General features: G+C 54.7%; 8 protein-coding genes and 1 non-coding gene across 9 annotated transcripts; 5 read left to right on the forward strand and 4 right to left on the reverse strand.

Annotated features, from left to right (window-relative positions):
* Nucleotides 1-1,292: 1,292 nt before the first annotated feature.
* K452DRAFT_325742 (uncharacterized protein) lies at nucleotides 1,293-2,896 on the forward strand (the record flags this gene model as incomplete). Its single annotated transcript, XM_033544801.1, has 8 exons — nucleotides 1,293-1,374; nucleotides 1,506-1,509; nucleotides 1,569-1,648; nucleotides 1,719-1,741; nucleotides 1,799-1,817; nucleotides 1,896-2,003; nucleotides 2,182-2,798; nucleotides 2,846-2,896. The coding sequence occupies 8 exons, from the start codon at nucleotides 1,293-1,295 to the stop codon at nucleotides 2,894-2,896; spliced, it is 984 nt and encodes a 327-aa protein (XP_033399553.1).
* A 496-nt stretch (nucleotides 2,897-3,392) lies between these two features.
* On the reverse strand, nucleotides 3,393-3,490 carry K452DRAFT_t57. Its single transcript has one exon. It is a non-coding gene; the product is annotated as a tRNA-Leu (tRNA).
* A 2,155-nt stretch (nucleotides 3,491-5,645) lies between these two features.
* K452DRAFT_317276 (uncharacterized protein) lies at nucleotides 5,646-6,450 on the forward strand (the record flags this gene model as incomplete). The annotated part of the gene is made up of 2 exons (XM_033544047.1): nucleotides 5,646-5,792; nucleotides 5,925-6,450. The coding sequence occupies 2 exons, from the start codon at nucleotides 5,646-5,648 to the stop codon at nucleotides 6,069-6,071; spliced, it is 294 nt and encodes a 97-aa protein (XP_033399554.1). The 3' UTR covers nucleotides 6,072-6,450.
* Nucleotides 6,014-9,568, reverse strand: K452DRAFT_268279 (uncharacterized protein). The gene is made up of 3 exons (XM_033538882.1): nucleotides 9,213-9,568; nucleotides 6,672-9,159; nucleotides 6,014-6,615 (listed from the first exon to the last, which is right to left on the reverse strand). Exons 1-3 carry the CDS (start codon nucleotides 9,512-9,514, stop codon nucleotides 6,496-6,498), a joined length of 2,910 nt encoding a protein of 969 aa, XP_033399555.1. The 5' UTR covers nucleotides 9,515-9,568; the 3' UTR covers nucleotides 6,014-6,495.
* A 620-nt stretch (nucleotides 9,569-10,188) lies between these two features.
* Nucleotides 10,189-10,609, reverse strand: K452DRAFT_296818 (uncharacterized protein; the record flags this gene model as incomplete). The annotated part of the gene is made up of 2 exons (XM_033541953.1): nucleotides 10,189-10,411; nucleotides 10,572-10,609. 2 exons carry the CDS (start codon nucleotides 10,607-10,609, stop codon nucleotides 10,189-10,191), a joined length of 261 nt encoding a protein of 86 aa, XP_033399556.1.
* Nucleotides 10,610-10,870: 261 nt separating this feature from the next.
* K452DRAFT_224626 (uncharacterized protein) lies at nucleotides 10,871-12,616 on the forward strand (the record flags this gene model as incomplete). The annotated part of the gene is made up of 3 exons (XM_033536699.1): nucleotides 10,871-10,940; nucleotides 10,993-12,516; nucleotides 12,579-12,616. 3 exons carry the CDS (start codon nucleotides 10,871-10,873, stop codon nucleotides 12,614-12,616), a joined length of 1,632 nt encoding a protein of 543 aa, XP_033399557.1.
* A 621-nt stretch (nucleotides 12,617-13,237) lies between these two features.
* Nucleotides 13,238-13,829, forward strand: K452DRAFT_325745 (uncharacterized protein; the record flags this gene model as incomplete). Its single annotated transcript, XM_033544802.1, has 3 exons — nucleotides 13,238-13,373; nucleotides 13,493-13,602; nucleotides 13,719-13,829. The coding sequence occupies 3 exons, from the start codon at nucleotides 13,238-13,240 to the stop codon at nucleotides 13,827-13,829; spliced, it is 357 nt and encodes a 118-aa protein (XP_033399558.1).
* Nucleotides 13,830-13,950: 121 nt separating this feature from the next.
* Nucleotides 13,951-15,873, reverse strand: K452DRAFT_285884 (uncharacterized protein). The gene is made up of 4 exons (XM_033540180.1): nucleotides 15,058-15,873; nucleotides 14,697-14,997; nucleotides 14,439-14,603; nucleotides 13,951-14,378 (listed from the first exon to the last, which is right to left on the reverse strand). The coding sequence occupies exons 1-4, from the start codon at nucleotides 15,489-15,491 to the stop codon at nucleotides 14,346-14,348; spliced, it is 933 nt and encodes a 310-aa protein (XP_033399559.1). The 5' UTR covers nucleotides 15,492-15,873; the 3' UTR covers nucleotides 13,951-14,345.
* A 90-nt stretch (nucleotides 15,874-15,963) lies between these two features.
* On the forward strand, nucleotides 15,964-16,556 carry K452DRAFT_285885 (uncharacterized protein). Its single transcript, XM_033540181.1, has one exon. It carries the CDS (start codon nucleotides 16,092-16,094, stop codon nucleotides 16,287-16,289), a length of 198 nt encoding a protein of 65 aa, XP_033399560.1. The 5' UTR covers nucleotides 15,964-16,091; the 3' UTR covers nucleotides 16,290-16,556.

The raw sequence follows: 16,556 nt of genomic DNA on the forward strand, positions 1-16,556 counted from the left end.
CAGGTCCGGCGGAAGCCGGGGAAGCAAACACGGGAAGATGAAGTGTGGCGAATGCGAGCCGGAACAGCAGGCGGTGCTCGCTTGTCCCTGGTATACAGTGAGACGGCTTCTCCACCGTGACTGCGCCGTCGAAGATAGCCAGCCTTGTCGTCGTTTTTCATAGCCGGTTGACATGTCCACTTGCGGAGTAGCGGGAATAGTGAACAGCCACAGAATCATGAAACCCGTAAGGCCGGATTTTAGGAGCACGCTCTCTTGCGCTAATCACCGCCGGGACCGTCCGCGAGCCCGAGCCGCGCGACTGGGGGCGCAGGTTGATTAGTACTCCATAGAAGGAGCCTGGGACCTTTCTTTTCCTGGTACCAAGGTACGTCCGTAGCTGGGTGGTGAAGTCGTCGCGTGGTTGTAGATACGTAGTGGTTACCGGTAGGCAAGAGCTTGTGGTAGCGAGCGCGTCGCTTATCGTCTGCGCTTGCCCGGCTTGGAGCGACCTCCATCGACGACCACCGCCTGCATCTCTCTAGCCCATCGATGACTCTCTCTATCCCCCCTTTCCACGTTTCCTCTCATCAATCTCTCTCCATGATGCTCCCGGGGATCCCACCACGCGCCAGCCGAGATTCGCGTGCTGACGATTCAGTGGGGCCCTACGTCTCCAGCCGTTTCACACCTTGACACCTTGGAAAACGAACTCGAGATGGACTGAAGCGTTGGTCGGAGGCAAGAGAGGCCTCTGCACTGTACAGCAATTACACCTACCGGCATCAAAGCGTCACGAGGACGCGTCTCCCTGTCCGACCGCAGCACACGCTGCACGCAAAAAAAGCACTCGCCGCCCAATTGCTCCATCCCGTGCCGCTGAAGATGTGCAGGGAAAAAAAAGTTCGAGGATAAGGACAGACAGCCGACTGCGTCCGAGTCCCGACAGTTGACCGCCGCCGCACCTGCCACATCCTGACCGTGCCGGCCACGTTGGACGCGGGAGCCGGCAACACGCAACCGGCGACCCGTTGTCCAATGATGATGATCAAACGATCAAACGCCTCAGCAGGAAGTGGGGAGGAGGATCAAAAGAGGGTTCGGATCGGATGCTGTAGAACTCGATTGCCGCTGCGGCCCTCGCGGGAATGAAAATAGGGGGCCCAAAAGACTTGCTTAACGCCCTCTCATGACCTTGAAAGAGCCTGGGGTACCCGGAATAAAGGTCTGCCCCTGAAACAAACTACTACTTTCGACTACTTTTCGCGATTTTGCTGCACGAGCCCCACCAAAACACAGCCCGCTGAGAGACGATGAGCGCCCAGATTCCAAGTCAGCAGGCGCCCAATTCGCCGGTTGTCGATGTCGTTGGCCAAGAGCTCCTTGTCGATGCAAGTCCCTTCACCTTGCTGCGTCTCCACGATGCGGACTGCTCTTCGCCCACTAATAGCTAACTTCTGAGGTGTTGTTGCGTGTGCAGTCTAACGAAGCAAGCGAAGTCGACTCCACGTTCGGCGACTATTTAGATTCGTAAGCAAGCTACAATCCCAGTCAGCGTTCTAGACTGTAAACTGAGTGCCAAGCAACAGTACTACGACATCCCTTGCCTCGAGCGTCACGAATTTCAAATACGAACATGGTCGGAGGTACCATGCTATTGAGACTGGAGGTGTGTTTTGAGACCATCTGAACAGTGTTATATGCTGTCAGAGCACAAGAAGGCTGACATTGTACCCCAGTTTATGCTATCCCAAACGATGAGGTACTGGATCTCTGAAAATCTCCGTGATGTCTTGGCTGATAATCTTCATTCCTACAGCAAGAGGCAGAACGACTCAGTAGGCATGCCCTTGTCCGCAGTGGGTGTGTGTGTGTGTGTGTGTGTGTGTGTTTTTGTTGATGATGATCCATGTTAGGCCTCCAGCACAAGGTATGGGAGATCGCCTTGAACAACAAGTTTTACATTGCTCCGTTCGACCTCAAGCCGGGGGATGAAGTCTTGGATGTCGGATGTGGCACCGGAGGTAAGTGTACATCACGGGGTAGTCTTGATATCCATTATCCGGACGTGCCGGAGGACTCCTTTCCATACCTGGCACCTACCCTTTCCTAACTAGTCCTCAAATCCCCGATGGCATACCGGGGTTTGTTCCAACGTCAAGAGGCATCCGCCACACATGAATGGCTAACCCCGAGCTCCAGCATGGTGTATCGACGTGGCGGACGCCTACCCAGACGTACAAGTCCAAGGCGTCGACCTGTCGCCCATCCAGCCGCACAACGTGCCGTCCAATTGCGATTTCCTCGTCGACGATGTTGGCGCAGAATGGACGTACGGGCCACGCTTCAACTTCATTCACTCGCGCTTTCTGCTCGTGGGCGTAAAGGACTGGGCCCACGTAATTCGGCAGGCTTTCACCAGCCTGAAGCCCGGCGGCTGGGTTGAGCTGCAAGAGTGCCAGCTCCCGCTCACATCCGACGACGGGACGGCCGGGCCGGACTCCGCGTCAGGGGTGTGGGGCGCCGGCATGCGCGACGGCATGGCTCAGATGGGTTGCGACACCCTCGCCACGCTGAGGTTCCGCGAGCTCATGGAGAAGGCCGGCTTCGTCGACATCCAGGAGACGCACATCAAGTTCCCGCTGGGCACTTGGCCTAAGGGCGAGAAGGAGAAGAAGATGGGCGCCCTGTTTGGCAAGGACATCTCTGAGAACGTGTCAGGCATCTCGACCAAGATATTTGCTCATGGTTTGGGATGGTCCAAAGAGCAGGTCGATGAGTTTGTGCCCAAGATGCAGGCTGAGATTGCCAGCAACCGCGTCAGTGTTATTGTTTTTGTTGAAGAGTTCCTACTGATTCTCTTTAGGTGCATGCGTACATGCCCGTCGACATTTTCTACGCCAGAAAGCCCGAGTAGGCTGTGTGGCTACACTGCGGTGCCCGTCAAGCCTCGAAAAAGTCTTTCGCTTGTATACAATAGATTTGGAGAATACAGTCAACATTGGTTGCAACTTTTGTACTGGGCAACAACTTCTAACGTCAATACGCGCTTGTAGCTATATCCTGCTAGGCTTTTGCGTAATACTCTGCACACCTCTTTATCGGTATAAAGCGAGAAACATTGTATGATGTCAAAGCTAAAACAATCTTAAAGCAGACTCGACCTACAACACTCAGTTCAACATGGCAAGGACTCTCTCAAAACAAATTATTGTCAACCAAAGCTCACAGTAACCTGTCTTCCGTCAGTCCACTGCCAGAGCCCAAAAAGTATCGCCTCTCCGCCCACACGCCGAAGTGCACCTGCCTGTCTGGAGCATCCACCATTCCATCATAGCGAAAACCGACCACTGCCACCACACCCACAAAACAACAAAACAACAACATAACTCTCAAGAGGCAAAAGAGAATATTGACAAGGACGAGACTCGAACTCGCGCGGGTTGCCCCACCAGGAATTAGCGTTAAGATGACCTTAACCTGGCGCCATAACCAACTCGGCCACCTTGCCTGATTGTTGAAAAGCCGTTTCTTAAAATCCAATAAATACTGCGCAAAAAAAAAAGCACCAGCCACAGCGGTTCAGACACCAGAGCAATGCAGCGCCGCGCTTGCTAGTCAGTTTTAACGAGCTAGACCCTCTCGCCTACTTCCCTATACGAGTACCCACATCCGGTAATTGAGTTTACAATTTATAGTGCCACGACTCACGACTCTCTTGTTAGTGAGGCTGAAGCAAAAGACGCCGTGGGCGCGTGCGCGCTTGCATTGTAGGCGGTGTGGACTCGGCCAGTGGGCGGTGGAAACGGGCGCGCATGAAGGAAGCTCCGCACGGCTTGTGTGTAGAGATTGCTGGCGGCCGCCCCTTCCCTTCGCCTCGTGGTTGATGGTGCGGTTTCGCTGGAGATATACGAGTTTCTGCCTTATTCTGTGCGGTTCCTGAGTGCGAATATCGTGTAAACGCGCTGTGGTGGCGGTTGCCGAAGCGAGATCAGGCCTGCGGATCCGAGCTTCGGCCGGGGAGACGGGCTTCGGGCCTCGGGGCCTTTCAACACCACGAGAAAAATGAGAGCGCATAAGGCCGTTAGGGGGTGCTTTTGACACAGGGTTGCTGCGGTAGTAAAAAGATTCAAAGAGTTTCTGCCTGGTTGGGTTCTCTCTGTTTCTCTTTTTGTTTTCCTTTTCCGCTGTCGCTCTGTCTCGATCCCTCTCTCTCTACCATCCAAAAAATAAAACAAAAACATACAACAGTTGGGATTCGCTAGTGGTCACCCACCTAACTACTAATCAACCGGTTCACAGCTTAAATTTGGCAGAGCGGACGGGATGCCTTGTTCTCTGTGACCTGTGGTCGTATGTGCTGGATACTGTGGATTGTAATGTTTATAAATGGGGTTGTTGTGGAACAACTACAGGGCGAGTAAGCTTTACCATTCGGACACATGGCATATGAGAACAGGAAGATTGAAATACCTAGCGGGAAAGTACAGAATCTCTTCTGGCACAGGACTTTGAGTTGTGGATTTGTGATTTTTAACGATCAGAAACGAGAAGTTGAAAATAAAGATGGCTGAAGGTGGAATGGAAGTAAAAGTCCACGATGAACGCAAAAGACCTTAACGAAAGGAAAAGACAAAGCTGTGAGAACAACGGTAGGTAAGAAAGACGGAAACTTGCATCTTGTATAATGTAGATTCTACCTGGAAGTGTAGACAATCTGCACTCACCAGAGCTACAGTAATCGCCTCACCTTCTTGCATTCCGAGGAATATAAAAAATGAGGACGACGTAAGATCGATGTATGTCGAAACAGACACCTCAACTCCACCTAATTCCCGACGACCTGCAGTGCATAGAGTACGCCGACAAGACGCAGCATGATGCCGTCGTGACGTCCCGAGCCGAGCCGAGCAATCGCGCCAGCCAGGCCGCTACGCCGTGGCGATCTTGCTCGTCCCGCGCTGCACTCCGCAAGTCGTTGGTCGCAGAGCTGATGGAGTGAAAACGTCACGTAGGTCGGGAGTTGTGGGGAATGGCCCGCGTGCAAGGTGGTTGACTGGGTTCGTTTGGTGGTCGTCGTCATGGGGACGTCAAGCTAATGCCGTTAGGGTAAGATGGCCTGTCAACATCAATATATCGAGACGTTGTCGCTAGTTGTTTTGGGAATATTTGGGGTTTGATTGTAAAATCTTTGATTTGGTTTTGAGCTAATAATTCTTCGCCGTTGTGAGTCTGGCTGTGCTTAATTTTTTCTCTAGTCCTTGACACTATAGACGAGGAGTTCTTTGTATAAAAATAAAAAGACATATTTATTGTTTGTGTACTATCCCATATACACGATCCATTATTGTTACAGTCATTCAATATCCCAATTAATCCAACATGACCACTTTTCCTGAAAGCCAGATCAGCACAAGGAACCTCCAAACCCTCCTCCACATCCTTGCATCGTGACATCAAGATCACAACATCAGCACCCACCCCAGCTCTTGACATCAACACACCATCACTGGCCAGCCTCATCTAAACATCCCGGCAGAAGCGCCTCCAACGCAACATATAAACCATTACCACGCACTCCTCTCCTTCCAACAACAACAACAACACCCACCACCACCAACAACCAAAACCCCAAAACCAACCAAACCCCACCACCACCCCCAAAAATGCCCACCGCCAACCCCAACCCCGCCAACTTCGCCAACCGCCCCCACGAAGAAGTCGAAGCCATAGCATCCAAAGGCGGACAAGCCAGCCACAGCCACGGCCACAGCGGAGGAGGAGGATTCGCGTCCATGGACCCCGGCAAGCAAGTTTGTTTCCCTTCCTTTGCTAAAAGCCTCACTTCCCCTCCATTAATACCCTAAAACCTTACTCCCACTCCTCCTTGCCTATAAAGATAGGTCAAGAATTCATGAACAGACAGCGCTAACCAAGCCCTCCAGCACGACATCGCTTCCAAAGGCGGCCAAGCCTCCAGCGGGTCGTTTGAGCCTGGGTCCGAGAAGGCGCGGGAGGCGGGCCAGAAGGGGGGGGTTGAGATAGTGGGTTCTGACTCTGTTGGATCAGGGGTCGTTATGATTGATGGATGATTTGATAATGGTTTGTTTTTATTTTGTCAGGTGGAAGCTTCGTTTGTTTAGTGGATTTGGGGATCCTGTTTTAGATTATATGCGCTCATTTTATGCAGTCAGTTCAAGTACGCGTTTGTTAGAAGTTTTGTTGCAGCCGCGCTCGCGGGAAAGAACTGCGGCTCAGTGAAGTTAGCTACCTAGCACACGATCGACCGTCCTAGAACCTCTCACCTATCCCAAGAAACGAAGCCCAAAGAGTTTCCCCAGCCCCAAAGCCTCAAACAACTTAAACGTTTTTATACATACAGTCATCTCTCAATTCTCCTCGTACACAACAGCAGAACCCTGGTATCAACTAAGACCATACTCAGAACGCCATCAACCCATCCGACACATGCCGCCAACCCTAAAAGCCCCCTGTCCGGCTCCTCATCTTTTCGTTTTACATTTCCTCGACCGCGCAGTTCGGGTGCATGACATAGACAACGTGATCCTGGCGCTGCAGGCCCTCTCCCTGGTCATCCGCGAGACCCTCGCCACGGATTTGCATAAGGATGTTGTCCTGGAATGACCGTTAATTCGATGCTCAAGAAATCCCAGAACCGATGAGATGCTTACCTTGACCATCCGCTTGAGCACCTTCTTCGCTAGCGTCCGCTCGGCCTCCAAATCCTCCTGCGTCTCCAGCTCCGCTTCCTTCTGCTCCAGATACCACACCAGCAGCTCCTCTTCCTCGACGCCGTCCTCGCTCGTTGCCGCGTCCGCGTTGACCCGCCGCACCAGCATGTTCAGGATCGTCATGTACTTGTCGTACGTGATCTTGGTCCTCTCGCGCGCCTGCGAGGGGCCTGGAGTGCTCGACGCGCCGGGCGCGGCAGGAGTGTTCTCGGCAGGTGCTTCTTCCTCGCCATCACCCATCTCCTCGTCGGCGTTGGCGCCGGCTTCGGTATCCGCTACTGCGCCTTCTTCCTCTTCGTCCTCGACTTCGACGTCGTCCTTCTCGACTGAAATGATGGATTGTCGCAGCAGGTTGTATGCCTCGCGCACGAATTCGGGGGTCACCTCGCTCACGCATGTGGCCTTGGCGATGGCCTCCGACAGACGGATCATCGACTCCAATTGTCGGACCGTGATGCGGTAACTGTTGCGGCCGATTCCGCCCTGGGCGTCGTCCGCACGCAGCTCCTTGTATTTCTCCACCAGCGTTGTCTTTGCCTCGGGCGTGAATTCGGGCTTGAAGGTGCGCGCGAAGCGAATGTAGCGCTGCAATTGCTCTGTGCTGAACTCGGGCTCGACAGCGTCATCACGCAGGCGGTGAATGTTGACAATGTGCTCTGCCAGGTGCTTGTCCACACCCTCGTCACACTCGTCGAGGACGACAAAGAATAAATCGAAACGAGACATGATGGGCGCGCTCATGTTGACGTTCGCACGAAGCGTCGTCTTCCGGTTGTAGCGACCACCAACTGGGTTTGCGGCAGCGAGGATGGACGTGCGCGCGTTCAGGGTGGCCTGGATACCGGCCTTAGCAATAGAGATGGTCTGCTGTTCCATGGCTTCGTGGATTGCGACTTGGTCGGCAATGTCCATCTTGTCGAATTCGTCAATGGCGCAAATACCATTGTCGGCAAGCATAAGAGCACCAGCTTCGATGGTGAAGTCGCCAGTCTCTTCATCCTTGACCACGGCAGCAGTAAGACCAGCGGCCGAAGACGCCTTTCCGGACGTGTACACGGCGCGAGGCAGGAATGAACAGATGTACTTGAGGAATTGAGACTTGCTGGTACTGGGGTCACCGACGACGCAGATGTTGATGTCACCTCTCAAAGCCATGCCTTCCGGCGTAACTTTGCTTACACCGCCCATAAGCTGGAGCAAAAGACCCTTCTTGATGACCTGATGACCATATACCATAGGTGCAATGGAGTCGACCAAGCGCATGAAGATGTTTGGCTTGTGAACCATGTTCCGGAGATCCTCAATTTCAGAAGGCGTAAGGGTGGCCAGGTATTCGGCCTGCGCTTCCTCTCCAGTCTGGTTCGTCTCCATGGGAGCGGTCTGGTTAAGAGAGGCCAGGATATTGCCTGCCTGGCCCTGGAGGTGTTGAGTTGCGCTCTGTCCTGGAGTGGAAGTGTCGGGCGTGACCATGCAAGCAAGGAACGCCATTCTGTAAGTAAGATCTCTGACACCAAGCGCTTTAAGGCCACTGACACCACTACCTCCAACATCGTTACCTCTTGGCATACTGCTGTTGTCCCTCATCGCCTGAGGCCTGACACCCGGTACTCTGAACTGACTGACGTCAGGGATAACGATGGCCGTTCCAGTGAAGATACACTTCTCTCCTGCCTTGGCACGGTCGACCATTTCTCCACGCAGAATAACATCCATAGTACGGGGCATGCTACCGGTAGGAATCTCGGAGCTGTTTTCCTGGATACGCACTTTTTGCCAATCCACGAAAGTGCTCTGCCTTATGTCCAGGCGCCATCCCTGGCGGTTACCGCAAGTCAAGTTGGGACATTGCGTAGGCTCGGTGTAACGGAAAGTCTGCTCGACGTTGGATACTGGAGTGTTACAGACTTCACAGATAAATGTAGCCAGAGACAATTCTGGGCGGACTTCTGAGGTACGGGTCACGGTGCCAGAAATGGACAGGAGTTTGCCGATGGACGATGTGCGCAATTGGCGGATACGGGAGACAAGCGGCAAGTTGTAGAAAGCAAGCGTGAACAGCTTGTCGGTCTGCTGGTTTGGTGTCTTGTCTGACATACTTTCCTCTTGACTGGCTCCGGTGCCGGCCACAGATGAGTTCGTCACGGACGAAGTGGAGTTTGGTTGTCTGTGTTCCCTGAAATATTGCGGCTCGTACTTCGCGATCAGGTTGTGGAGGGCCCGGGTCATGTATGGAAGGAAACGGTAGTACTCGTTGGCTACTGCGTTTGCCACGACACCCTCTTCATGCCTCATAAGGTGGGTGAAGTCGACATAGAGTGTTGACAGGCCGTATAACCGCAGACCGTGAATTTGCGCAATGTAGTACTTGTCGGTAGTCTGTACTGCGCTTGATGCAGGTACGCCGGAGGAAGCTGGGTCTTCAATGTAGCTTTATGTACATGTCAGCTCAGGCAACAAGACGTATGGTTTTGGGTTGCTTACCCTTCAAGGAACTCTTCGAATCGCTGCGACAAGGTCTCGCCAGTGACATCCACTACACGGGGAATGTCCTGGCGCGGACCTGCCGACCTGCGGACAGTTCCCCTTGCACCAACAACCTCATCATCCGGAAAGCCTTCGATATCGCTATTTGCGCCGGCGCCGTCAGAGGGAGGGCCTCTTTGACGGGAAGAGGAGCGTTGTTGTCTTCGCCTTCCACCCGTCGGATCGCTTGATGATAACGGGGTCGGGGCGTTGAGGTCAATGTTGTCGGACCCAAGGACTGCATCCGCCATGGAAGACATTTTGGGCGACGTGGGGAGGCAGTGGTGCTTGTGAGGCTTGAGGATTGACCAGTGTTTTCCTGCGGGGAGTTTGGTGTTTTCGGTTGTCAGGGCGGCAGGACGGCCGTGCACAGTGGAGCTTCGGTCGCTATGGAGGCGCGGTCGCGTTCTGACGCGCGAATCGACGCGTCATGCCAAGAGATCAATTAACTGGCCCAAATAGGTCAGAGTCACTCGAGTTGAACAGCAAACGCCTGCAGCAGTTTACAGGCAGCCCAGTTTTCCATGGCTGTGTATGAGGAGTATCCAACAGCACCCAGCCTCAGTAATTTTTCAAGGCCAATCTCTGGGTTAGTAGCCTATGTCTTCCAAATACAAAATTGCCAGCCTTCATAAAATAACAGGTCCAGCGCTATGCAAGATGTACCAACTAAAGCACGCCTGATTATATTGGGGAAGTCGTCATCTACTTGCAAAGCACACAGTAAAGGTATACTATATTCAATTTTAGCTCGTTGATATATATATTTATTTTCCGCCTCATAGCCAAGTACACACCTATGTATGGATGTGAATGAATCACAGTCCAGCTAGAAGGTCCACCTAAATACTTATGATGCCTTTGCAGGCCCTTCTACTATCAATAAGGACCGTATACCGTATAGGATTAACACCAGCCTCCTATAATGCATACTTTACATCGCCTGTGCCTTCATCGCCTTACCGTACTCGTAGTTGCAACACTTCAGCGCATGCTTGTAGAGGATCTCGTCTTCGGAGTGGAAGCAGAAAGTCTCGCTGCTTGCTTCCGTCTTGCCCTTCTCGAGCATATCCATGTCATCTTTGTCCCGGTCATTCTTGGTCCAGGGCGCGCTACCCAGCTCTTTGGCATTTTCCTCCTCTTTACTCTTGACCAAGCTTCGTGTATGTGGATAAGTACAATGTCCTGGTCGCGCTGAGAGCCCGAGGATCGCTCTCGGTGCTTCGTCTGGAGAAGACCCGACTAAAATTTTAGCCCTAATCGATAACCGCCCATGTTTTTGTCGTGGCCCCAGATTGCGTTACAACTATCACGCACATCGCGCTCGTGTAACTGGAGGACGCTTCTTTGCGCATATGGACGGCTTTCAACAGCGTGACTGCAGTTGTTGTCTCATTCTAGAGCCGTAGAGAGAGTGTATATGGCACTCGCACATTTTGACAGTCTGGGCGACGCGGCCACGATTAGCTCCTCCGACCCCGGCATCAGCCCTACAGCGCGTGCCCCTCCCGATATTTTTTTGTTGGCGCGCCGCGCCTTTCCCACACTTCCTTCTCGCTCTGCGTCTGCCATCTTCCCCCAGAAACCGCAGGACGCAACCACGCACAAAGCCCACCATGTCTGGCACCGGCGAGCTTCCCATTGAGCCTCACAAGACGTTCGACACCATCCTGGTGTTGGACTTCGGTATATGCAGCAATTTTCGCGTCTGAATTGCTATGACTCTAACCTGTCCAAGGCTCCCAATACTCCCACCTGATCACCCGCCGTCTGCGCGAGCTCAATGTCTACTCTGAGATGCTCCCGTGCACCCAGAAGATCAAGGATCTTACCTGGAAGCCCAAGGGTGTCATTCTGTCGGGCTCGCCCTACTCGGTCTACGACAAGGACTCTCCCCACGCCGACCCTGCCGTTTTCGAGCTCGGCGTCCCGATTCTGGGCATTTGCTACGGTCTGCAAGAGCTCGCGTGGCACCACGACAACTCCAATGTCCTGGCCGGCGAGAAGAAGGAGTACGGCCACGCGTACCTGAACGTCACGAAGCACGCGGGCAAGTCGGAGCACATTGACAAGCTTTTCCAGGGTCTCGAGGAGAACCTGGAGGTGTGGATGTCTCACGGCGACAAGCTTGGTCACCTTCCCACCGACTTCGTCATCCTGGCCCAGACCAACAACGCTCCCTTTGCCGGTATCGCGCACGAGACGAAGCAATACTATGGTATCCAGTTCCACCCCGAGGTCACGCACACGCCGCGCGGCAAGGAGCTCATCAGCAACTTCGCCGTCGGCATTTGCCGTGCCGAGCAGAACTGGACTATGGCCAAGTTCGTGGACCAGGAGATTGCCCGCATCAGGGCCCTGGTCGGTGAGAAGGGTCAGGTCATTGGCGCTGTCAGCGGTGGTGTTGACTCTACCGTTGCTGCTAAGCTGATGCAGGAGGCTATCGGCGACCGCTTCCACGCTGTCCTTGTCGACAACGGTGTCCTCCGTCTCAACGAGGCCCAGATCGTCAAGGAGACCCTGACGAAGCACTTGGGCATCAACTTGCACGTCGTCGATGCCAGCGAGCGCTTCCTGGGCAAGCTCAAGGGCATCACGGATGACCCGGAGAAGAAGCGCAAAGTCATTGGCAACACCTTCATCGAGGTGTTCCAGGAGAAGGCGAGGGAGATCGCAGATGCTGCGGCGCACACGGACAAGGCTGGCGAGATTGAATGGCTGCTCCAGGGCACCCTCTACCCCGATGTCATCGAGTCCATCTCCTTCAAGGGCCCCAGCGCGACGATCAAGACGCACCACAATGTCGGTGGCCTGCTCGAGGGCATGCACCTCAAGCTGATCGAGCCTCTGCGCGAGCTCTTCAAGGACGAGGTCCGCGAGCTCGGTACCAACCTGGGCATCCCCGAGGAGCTCGTCTGGCGCCACCCCTTCCCCGGCCCGGGTATCGCCATTCGCATCCTGGGCGAGGTCACTCCTGAGCAGATCAAGATCGCTCGTCACGCCGACCACATTTTCATCGAGGAGATCAAGGCTGCGGGTCTCTACCGGAACATCAGCCAGGCCTTTGCTGCGCTGCTGCCGGTCAAGGCCGTGGGTGTCATGGGCGACAAGCGTGTGCACGCCCAGGTCATTGCCCTGCGTGCTGTTGAGACGACGGATTTCATGACTGCGGACTGGTACCCCTTCGACGGGCAGTTCTTGAAGAAGGTCAGCAGGAGGATTGTGAACGAGGTTGACGGCGTGTGCCGTGTGGTTTACGACAGTAAGTGTTTGCAGCGCGCCATGGACACAACAATAGACGACGATGCTAACAGACGACTGCAGTTACGAGCAAGCCCCCCGGAACGATTGAGATGGAGTAAAAAGCGGCGGAGGGCAACAACGGGGTGTGGATTTAGCATAGACGAGGCGTTACGGGACCCGGAGGGAAAAATTCCAGAGACAGAGAAACATGTCACGATAACTACGTTGCGCGCGCAGTTGGATCGAAGCGGCGCGATACCCATAGACGTAACACAGAAGGCAAAATATTGGATCAGCAAGGAACAAGCCATCTCATCGTCGGGTTATGGCGTCATTGTTAAAGTGCGGGCGGGGACCGATGCGGGCAGAAAGCGACCGAGATAATCGCCATCGCAAACAGAAGGCAGATCGCTGACGGAGGCGCGACGAGCGGCTCGAGTGCCTTGAAAACGCAATTGATGAGGGGTGTGAAGGGAAAGGCACGAAGGACGGGGGGGCCAGTGCGAGAGGCTGGACTGCCCCTCTGTGGGGACATTCGTTCATCAGGCACAACGTCGCAAGCGATGACATCATGGGCGCGTCGAGTTCTTCTTATAGCGGCCTTCGCTCAGCTTAACTGCACACACAATCAAAGATACCCAAGCAACTACTCTCATCAATTCACTACCTACCTTACTCTCACAAACACACACAAACCTCGTTTTTTTTTATTTCCCAAAAAACACTCTCACACAACAACCATGTCCGGAACCTCCAACGTCGGCAACCGCGCTCTCTACGAGGCGGGCGACCAGCGCAACTACGCGGACAACGAGGTCCAGAACGCCGAGCGCTACAAGGAGGGCAAGCCCAACAGCCACTTGGCGCAGGACTCTAGTAAGGCTGCCTCTGCATTGTCCCTGCAATTGCAAGTCAACAGCATATCTGTCTGCTGTTTGCAGAGGACAAGACGAGCCGATGGGACAATTTGCTAACCACACACCCACCCCCAACAGAGGACGAGCGCACCATCGCCAACAAGCTCGCCCGCGAGGAGAAGCGCGAGCACGAGGCCGAGCCCGAGTCGCTCGAGCACCAGCGCCTCGAGAAGGACGCCACGCTGCCGGTACGTCTCCCCCCAACCACACCACCCCGCCTTCCCTACCAATTCCTACCTCCCTATCCCCAGGCACTTGGCCATCTCTACTCTCAACAACCATTCTAACACACCCGTTCGTCTAGGCCAGGGCCCACGGCAACGCCCCCAGCAAGGGCGCCCAGCTCGACCAGGAACTGCGCGAGGAGGACGAGGCCGCCCTTAAGGCCAAGGGCCACTGGGGCTCGAAGCAGTAGATGCCGAGCGCCTGCGTTGTTGATACCATTGGGGTTCGGCACACACGGAACTCCCTACCCCCTGCCTTGAGTTTGAGATAGACCTTGAGGAGGTGTGCTGGAAAAGTTTATTTAGTAATGCCGTCAGGCGATGAAATTATGATTTGATGCTCCCTCTATCTGTCTCTCCGTCTCTGTCTTTTGCACGGACGCGAGTGTTTTTGTTTTGTGCTTTGATGTTTGGGTGTAGGCGGCTGTAGTGGTTTGGCGCGACCTTGTGGTGTCAGTTGTGCCAAAGGCTGTTGGGTCGGCTTCAAGAGCTTGTCTACGTCGAGCTCCATTTCTTTCTTTCCTATCCGCCGTCTAGTGCTCCCACCTAGTCGCTCGCAGCTGCATACATATCTACAACCCAGCCCCCACCACACCCATATCTACATGCACATGCACATCCTCTTCTACAACCGTATCTACATCTACATCTACGCCTCCGGCACCGGTCTGCGCTCAGATCCGCGCCGCCAGCACCACTCCCCCTAACTAACCCTTGCGGTGCATGACCGTCGCGGCCGCCTGTACAAGTCAGCAACAGTGCCCCTCTCTTCCTCGTTGGCCAGGGAAAAGGCGCCTTACCTGGTGGTTGGGGAAGATGAGCGTGTCGGCAATGACGACGTTCTCGCGGCGGCCGGCGGCGAAGACGATGACTTCGGCGATGTCGTCCGGCGTCAGCGGTTCGACGCCCTTGTACACGGCATCGGCTTTGGCTTTGTCGCCGTAGAAACGCACGATGGAGAATTCCTGTACCCATGTGTTAGTGTGCGGTTCTTCTTTCTCCTGTGCACGTTCGTGTTCTGGGGATTGGATAATTGGAGGTAGGTAGGTAGCGCTCACCGTCTCGACCTGCCCCGGATCGATCTCAATAACGCGGATGCGCGTGGCAATCAGCTCCTTGCGCAGCGCCTCGGTGAAGCTGCGCACGGCCGCCTTGGTCGCGCAGTAGATGCTGCCGCCGGGGTAGCCCTCGCGGCCGGCAATGCTGCCGACATTGATGATGTCGCCGGCGCCGCGCGCCTTGAACCCCTTCAGCACCTCCTGCGTCATGTGCACCAGGCCGGTCACGTTGGTCGCGAGCATCGTGTCGATGTCCTCGGGGACGATGTCGGGCGCTTGCGCTACGCCTTTGACGAGACCTCTACAGCGTGGGTCAGCAACGCGCACACGCACACAGCTAGGTAGGTACCCAGGTACTCACGCATTGTTAACCAAGACGTCAATCGCGCGCCACTCCTCGGGCAAGCGCTCCACAAACCCCTTCACCTCGGCGGGCACGCTAACGTCCAGCTTCGCAGCGAAGACCTTGACGCCATCGCCGACCTCGGCTTTAATCTCTTCAGCCAGCTGCTGCAGCGCCTCGGTGCGCCGCGCCGCCAGCACGAGGCGCAGGTCCGCGGGCGCGGTGCGCGCGAACTCCAGCGCCGTGCTGCGCCCGATGCCGGAGGATGCGCCGGTGATCAGGACGGTCTTGCCTTGCAGGCGCTTGCTCATGGCTGAGGACATGGCGCGGTGGAGGAGGGGCGCGAGGGATTGGAGAGCGTGTGTGCGGGGTCCGGCGGCGGTGGTGGTGGTGGTGGAGGGGCGGAGAAGGGCGAAGCTGGTGCGAAGAAGGCGGATTGCCGGCTGGCGCATGCGGTTTTCTCTCTGCGTGTGTGTTGGAGGGGTTGGGTACAAGTTTGTTTTTTTTTTAAATTTTTTGAAAAAGAGACAGAGTGGGTTGGAGGTATGGTGCAATTGATGCGGAGGATTGCTCAGTCGCGTGGGTGGAGATGGCGGCTGCCCCGAGCTCAAGCTCCATCAAGCAAATGCCGACGACCCCGCCGGCTATTGCCCCGACGACACTTCTGTCCTTTCCGTCCTTTCGCGCGCGGGTGCTTGGGTGAGCGACGCGACACTTTGTCTCTGGGACTTTGGTAGGTAGATCAATTGGATTGGAATATGGCGGAGATATCGTCGTGTTGCTTTGTGCCGTTATACCTAGGTGGGTGGTAGTCAATTGGCTGCGAAAATGGAGAAACCAGTAAGTAAAGAGCTGGGGAAGTGGATAAAGACATCACGTCACACACGACAAGATGTACTGTAAGCCCAGCAACAAACGATAGGCCTAGGTAGGTAGCCATCAGCGCGCCTATAGACATTCCATCATCCATCGAGACACGCAAAACACATTCATAGGTAGGTACCAAGGTGCGGGAGGTACCGAGTATTCCAGACACCCGGCAGCAAGCAAACATGCACCCAATGCCCAATGTCCACTGTCTCAGACAGGCACAACCCTCTCGGATACCCACGGCTACAAGCATGCACCCACCCAACCCAGGTCGCGCCACCGCTTTCTTTCGATTCCTGAGTCAAGTCAAGTCGCGGTCTGGCAGACGCAGAAAACAAACAAACAGCGGCTCTACCACCACTCGGTATAGGCCACCATGACTGCGAACTGTGTCGGGACATGAGACACAGGCACGCGACACTCGCGTTCAGTGACTTGAATGGGTTGCGTGGGTTAGGTACGGTGAGATAAAAAGCTCGCAAAGCCAGCGTACCAGGGACGAAAAACAGGGTTCTGGCCTGCGTCCCATGGGACTCTAGTTGACACGGGGCGGAAAACCGTCGATACCTTTGCGATTTCAGCGGCTTTGGGCTTTGGTGTCTTCTTTTCTGCTTTCTGCTTTCTGTTTTTTGTTCTTTTTTTTTTTT

The sequence above is a fragment of the Aplosporella prunicola genome (genome assembly GCF_010093885.1).
Source record: "Aplosporella prunicola CBS 121167 unplaced genomic scaffold K452scaffold_8, whole genome shotgun sequence".
Classification (NCBI taxonomy): Eukaryota; Fungi; Ascomycota; class Dothideomycetes; order Botryosphaeriales; family Aplosporellaceae; genus Aplosporella; species Aplosporella prunicola.

What these genes read in the sequence shown, in the direction of transcription:
- K452DRAFT_285885 (XM_033540181.1), top strand. Translation starts at nt 16,092, where the DNA reads ATGCACCCAATGCCCAATGTCCACTGTCTCAGACAGGCACAACCCTCT.
- K452DRAFT_285884 (XM_033540180.1), bottom strand. Translation starts at nt 15,491, where the DNA reads ATGCGCCAGCCGGCAATCCGCCTTCTTCGCACCAGCTTCGCCCTTCTC. An exon ending in ATCCGGGGCAGGTCGAGACG is followed by an intron (nt 14,604 to 14,696) that starts GTGAGCGCTACC and finishes ACATGGGTACAG; the next exon opens with GAATTCTCCATCGTGCGTTT. An exon ending in TCATCTTCCCCAACCACCAG is followed by an intron (nt 14,379 to 14,438) that starts GTAAGGCGCCTT and finishes TGACTTGTACAG; the next exon opens with GCGGCCGCGACGGTCATGCA.
- K452DRAFT_268279 (XM_033538882.1), bottom strand. Translation starts at nt 9,514, where the DNA reads ATGTCTTCCATGGCGGATGCAGTCCTTGGGTCCGACAACATTGACCTC. An exon ending in TTCGAAGAGTTCCTTGAAGG is followed by an intron (nt 9,160 to 9,212) that starts GTAAGCAACCCA and finishes ATGTACATAAAG; the next exon opens with CTACATTGAAGACCCAGCTT. An exon ending in TGCTCAAGCGGATGGTCAAG is followed by an intron (nt 6,616 to 6,671) that starts GTAAGCATCTCA and finishes CGGTCATTCCAG; the next exon opens with GACAACATCCTTATGCAAAT.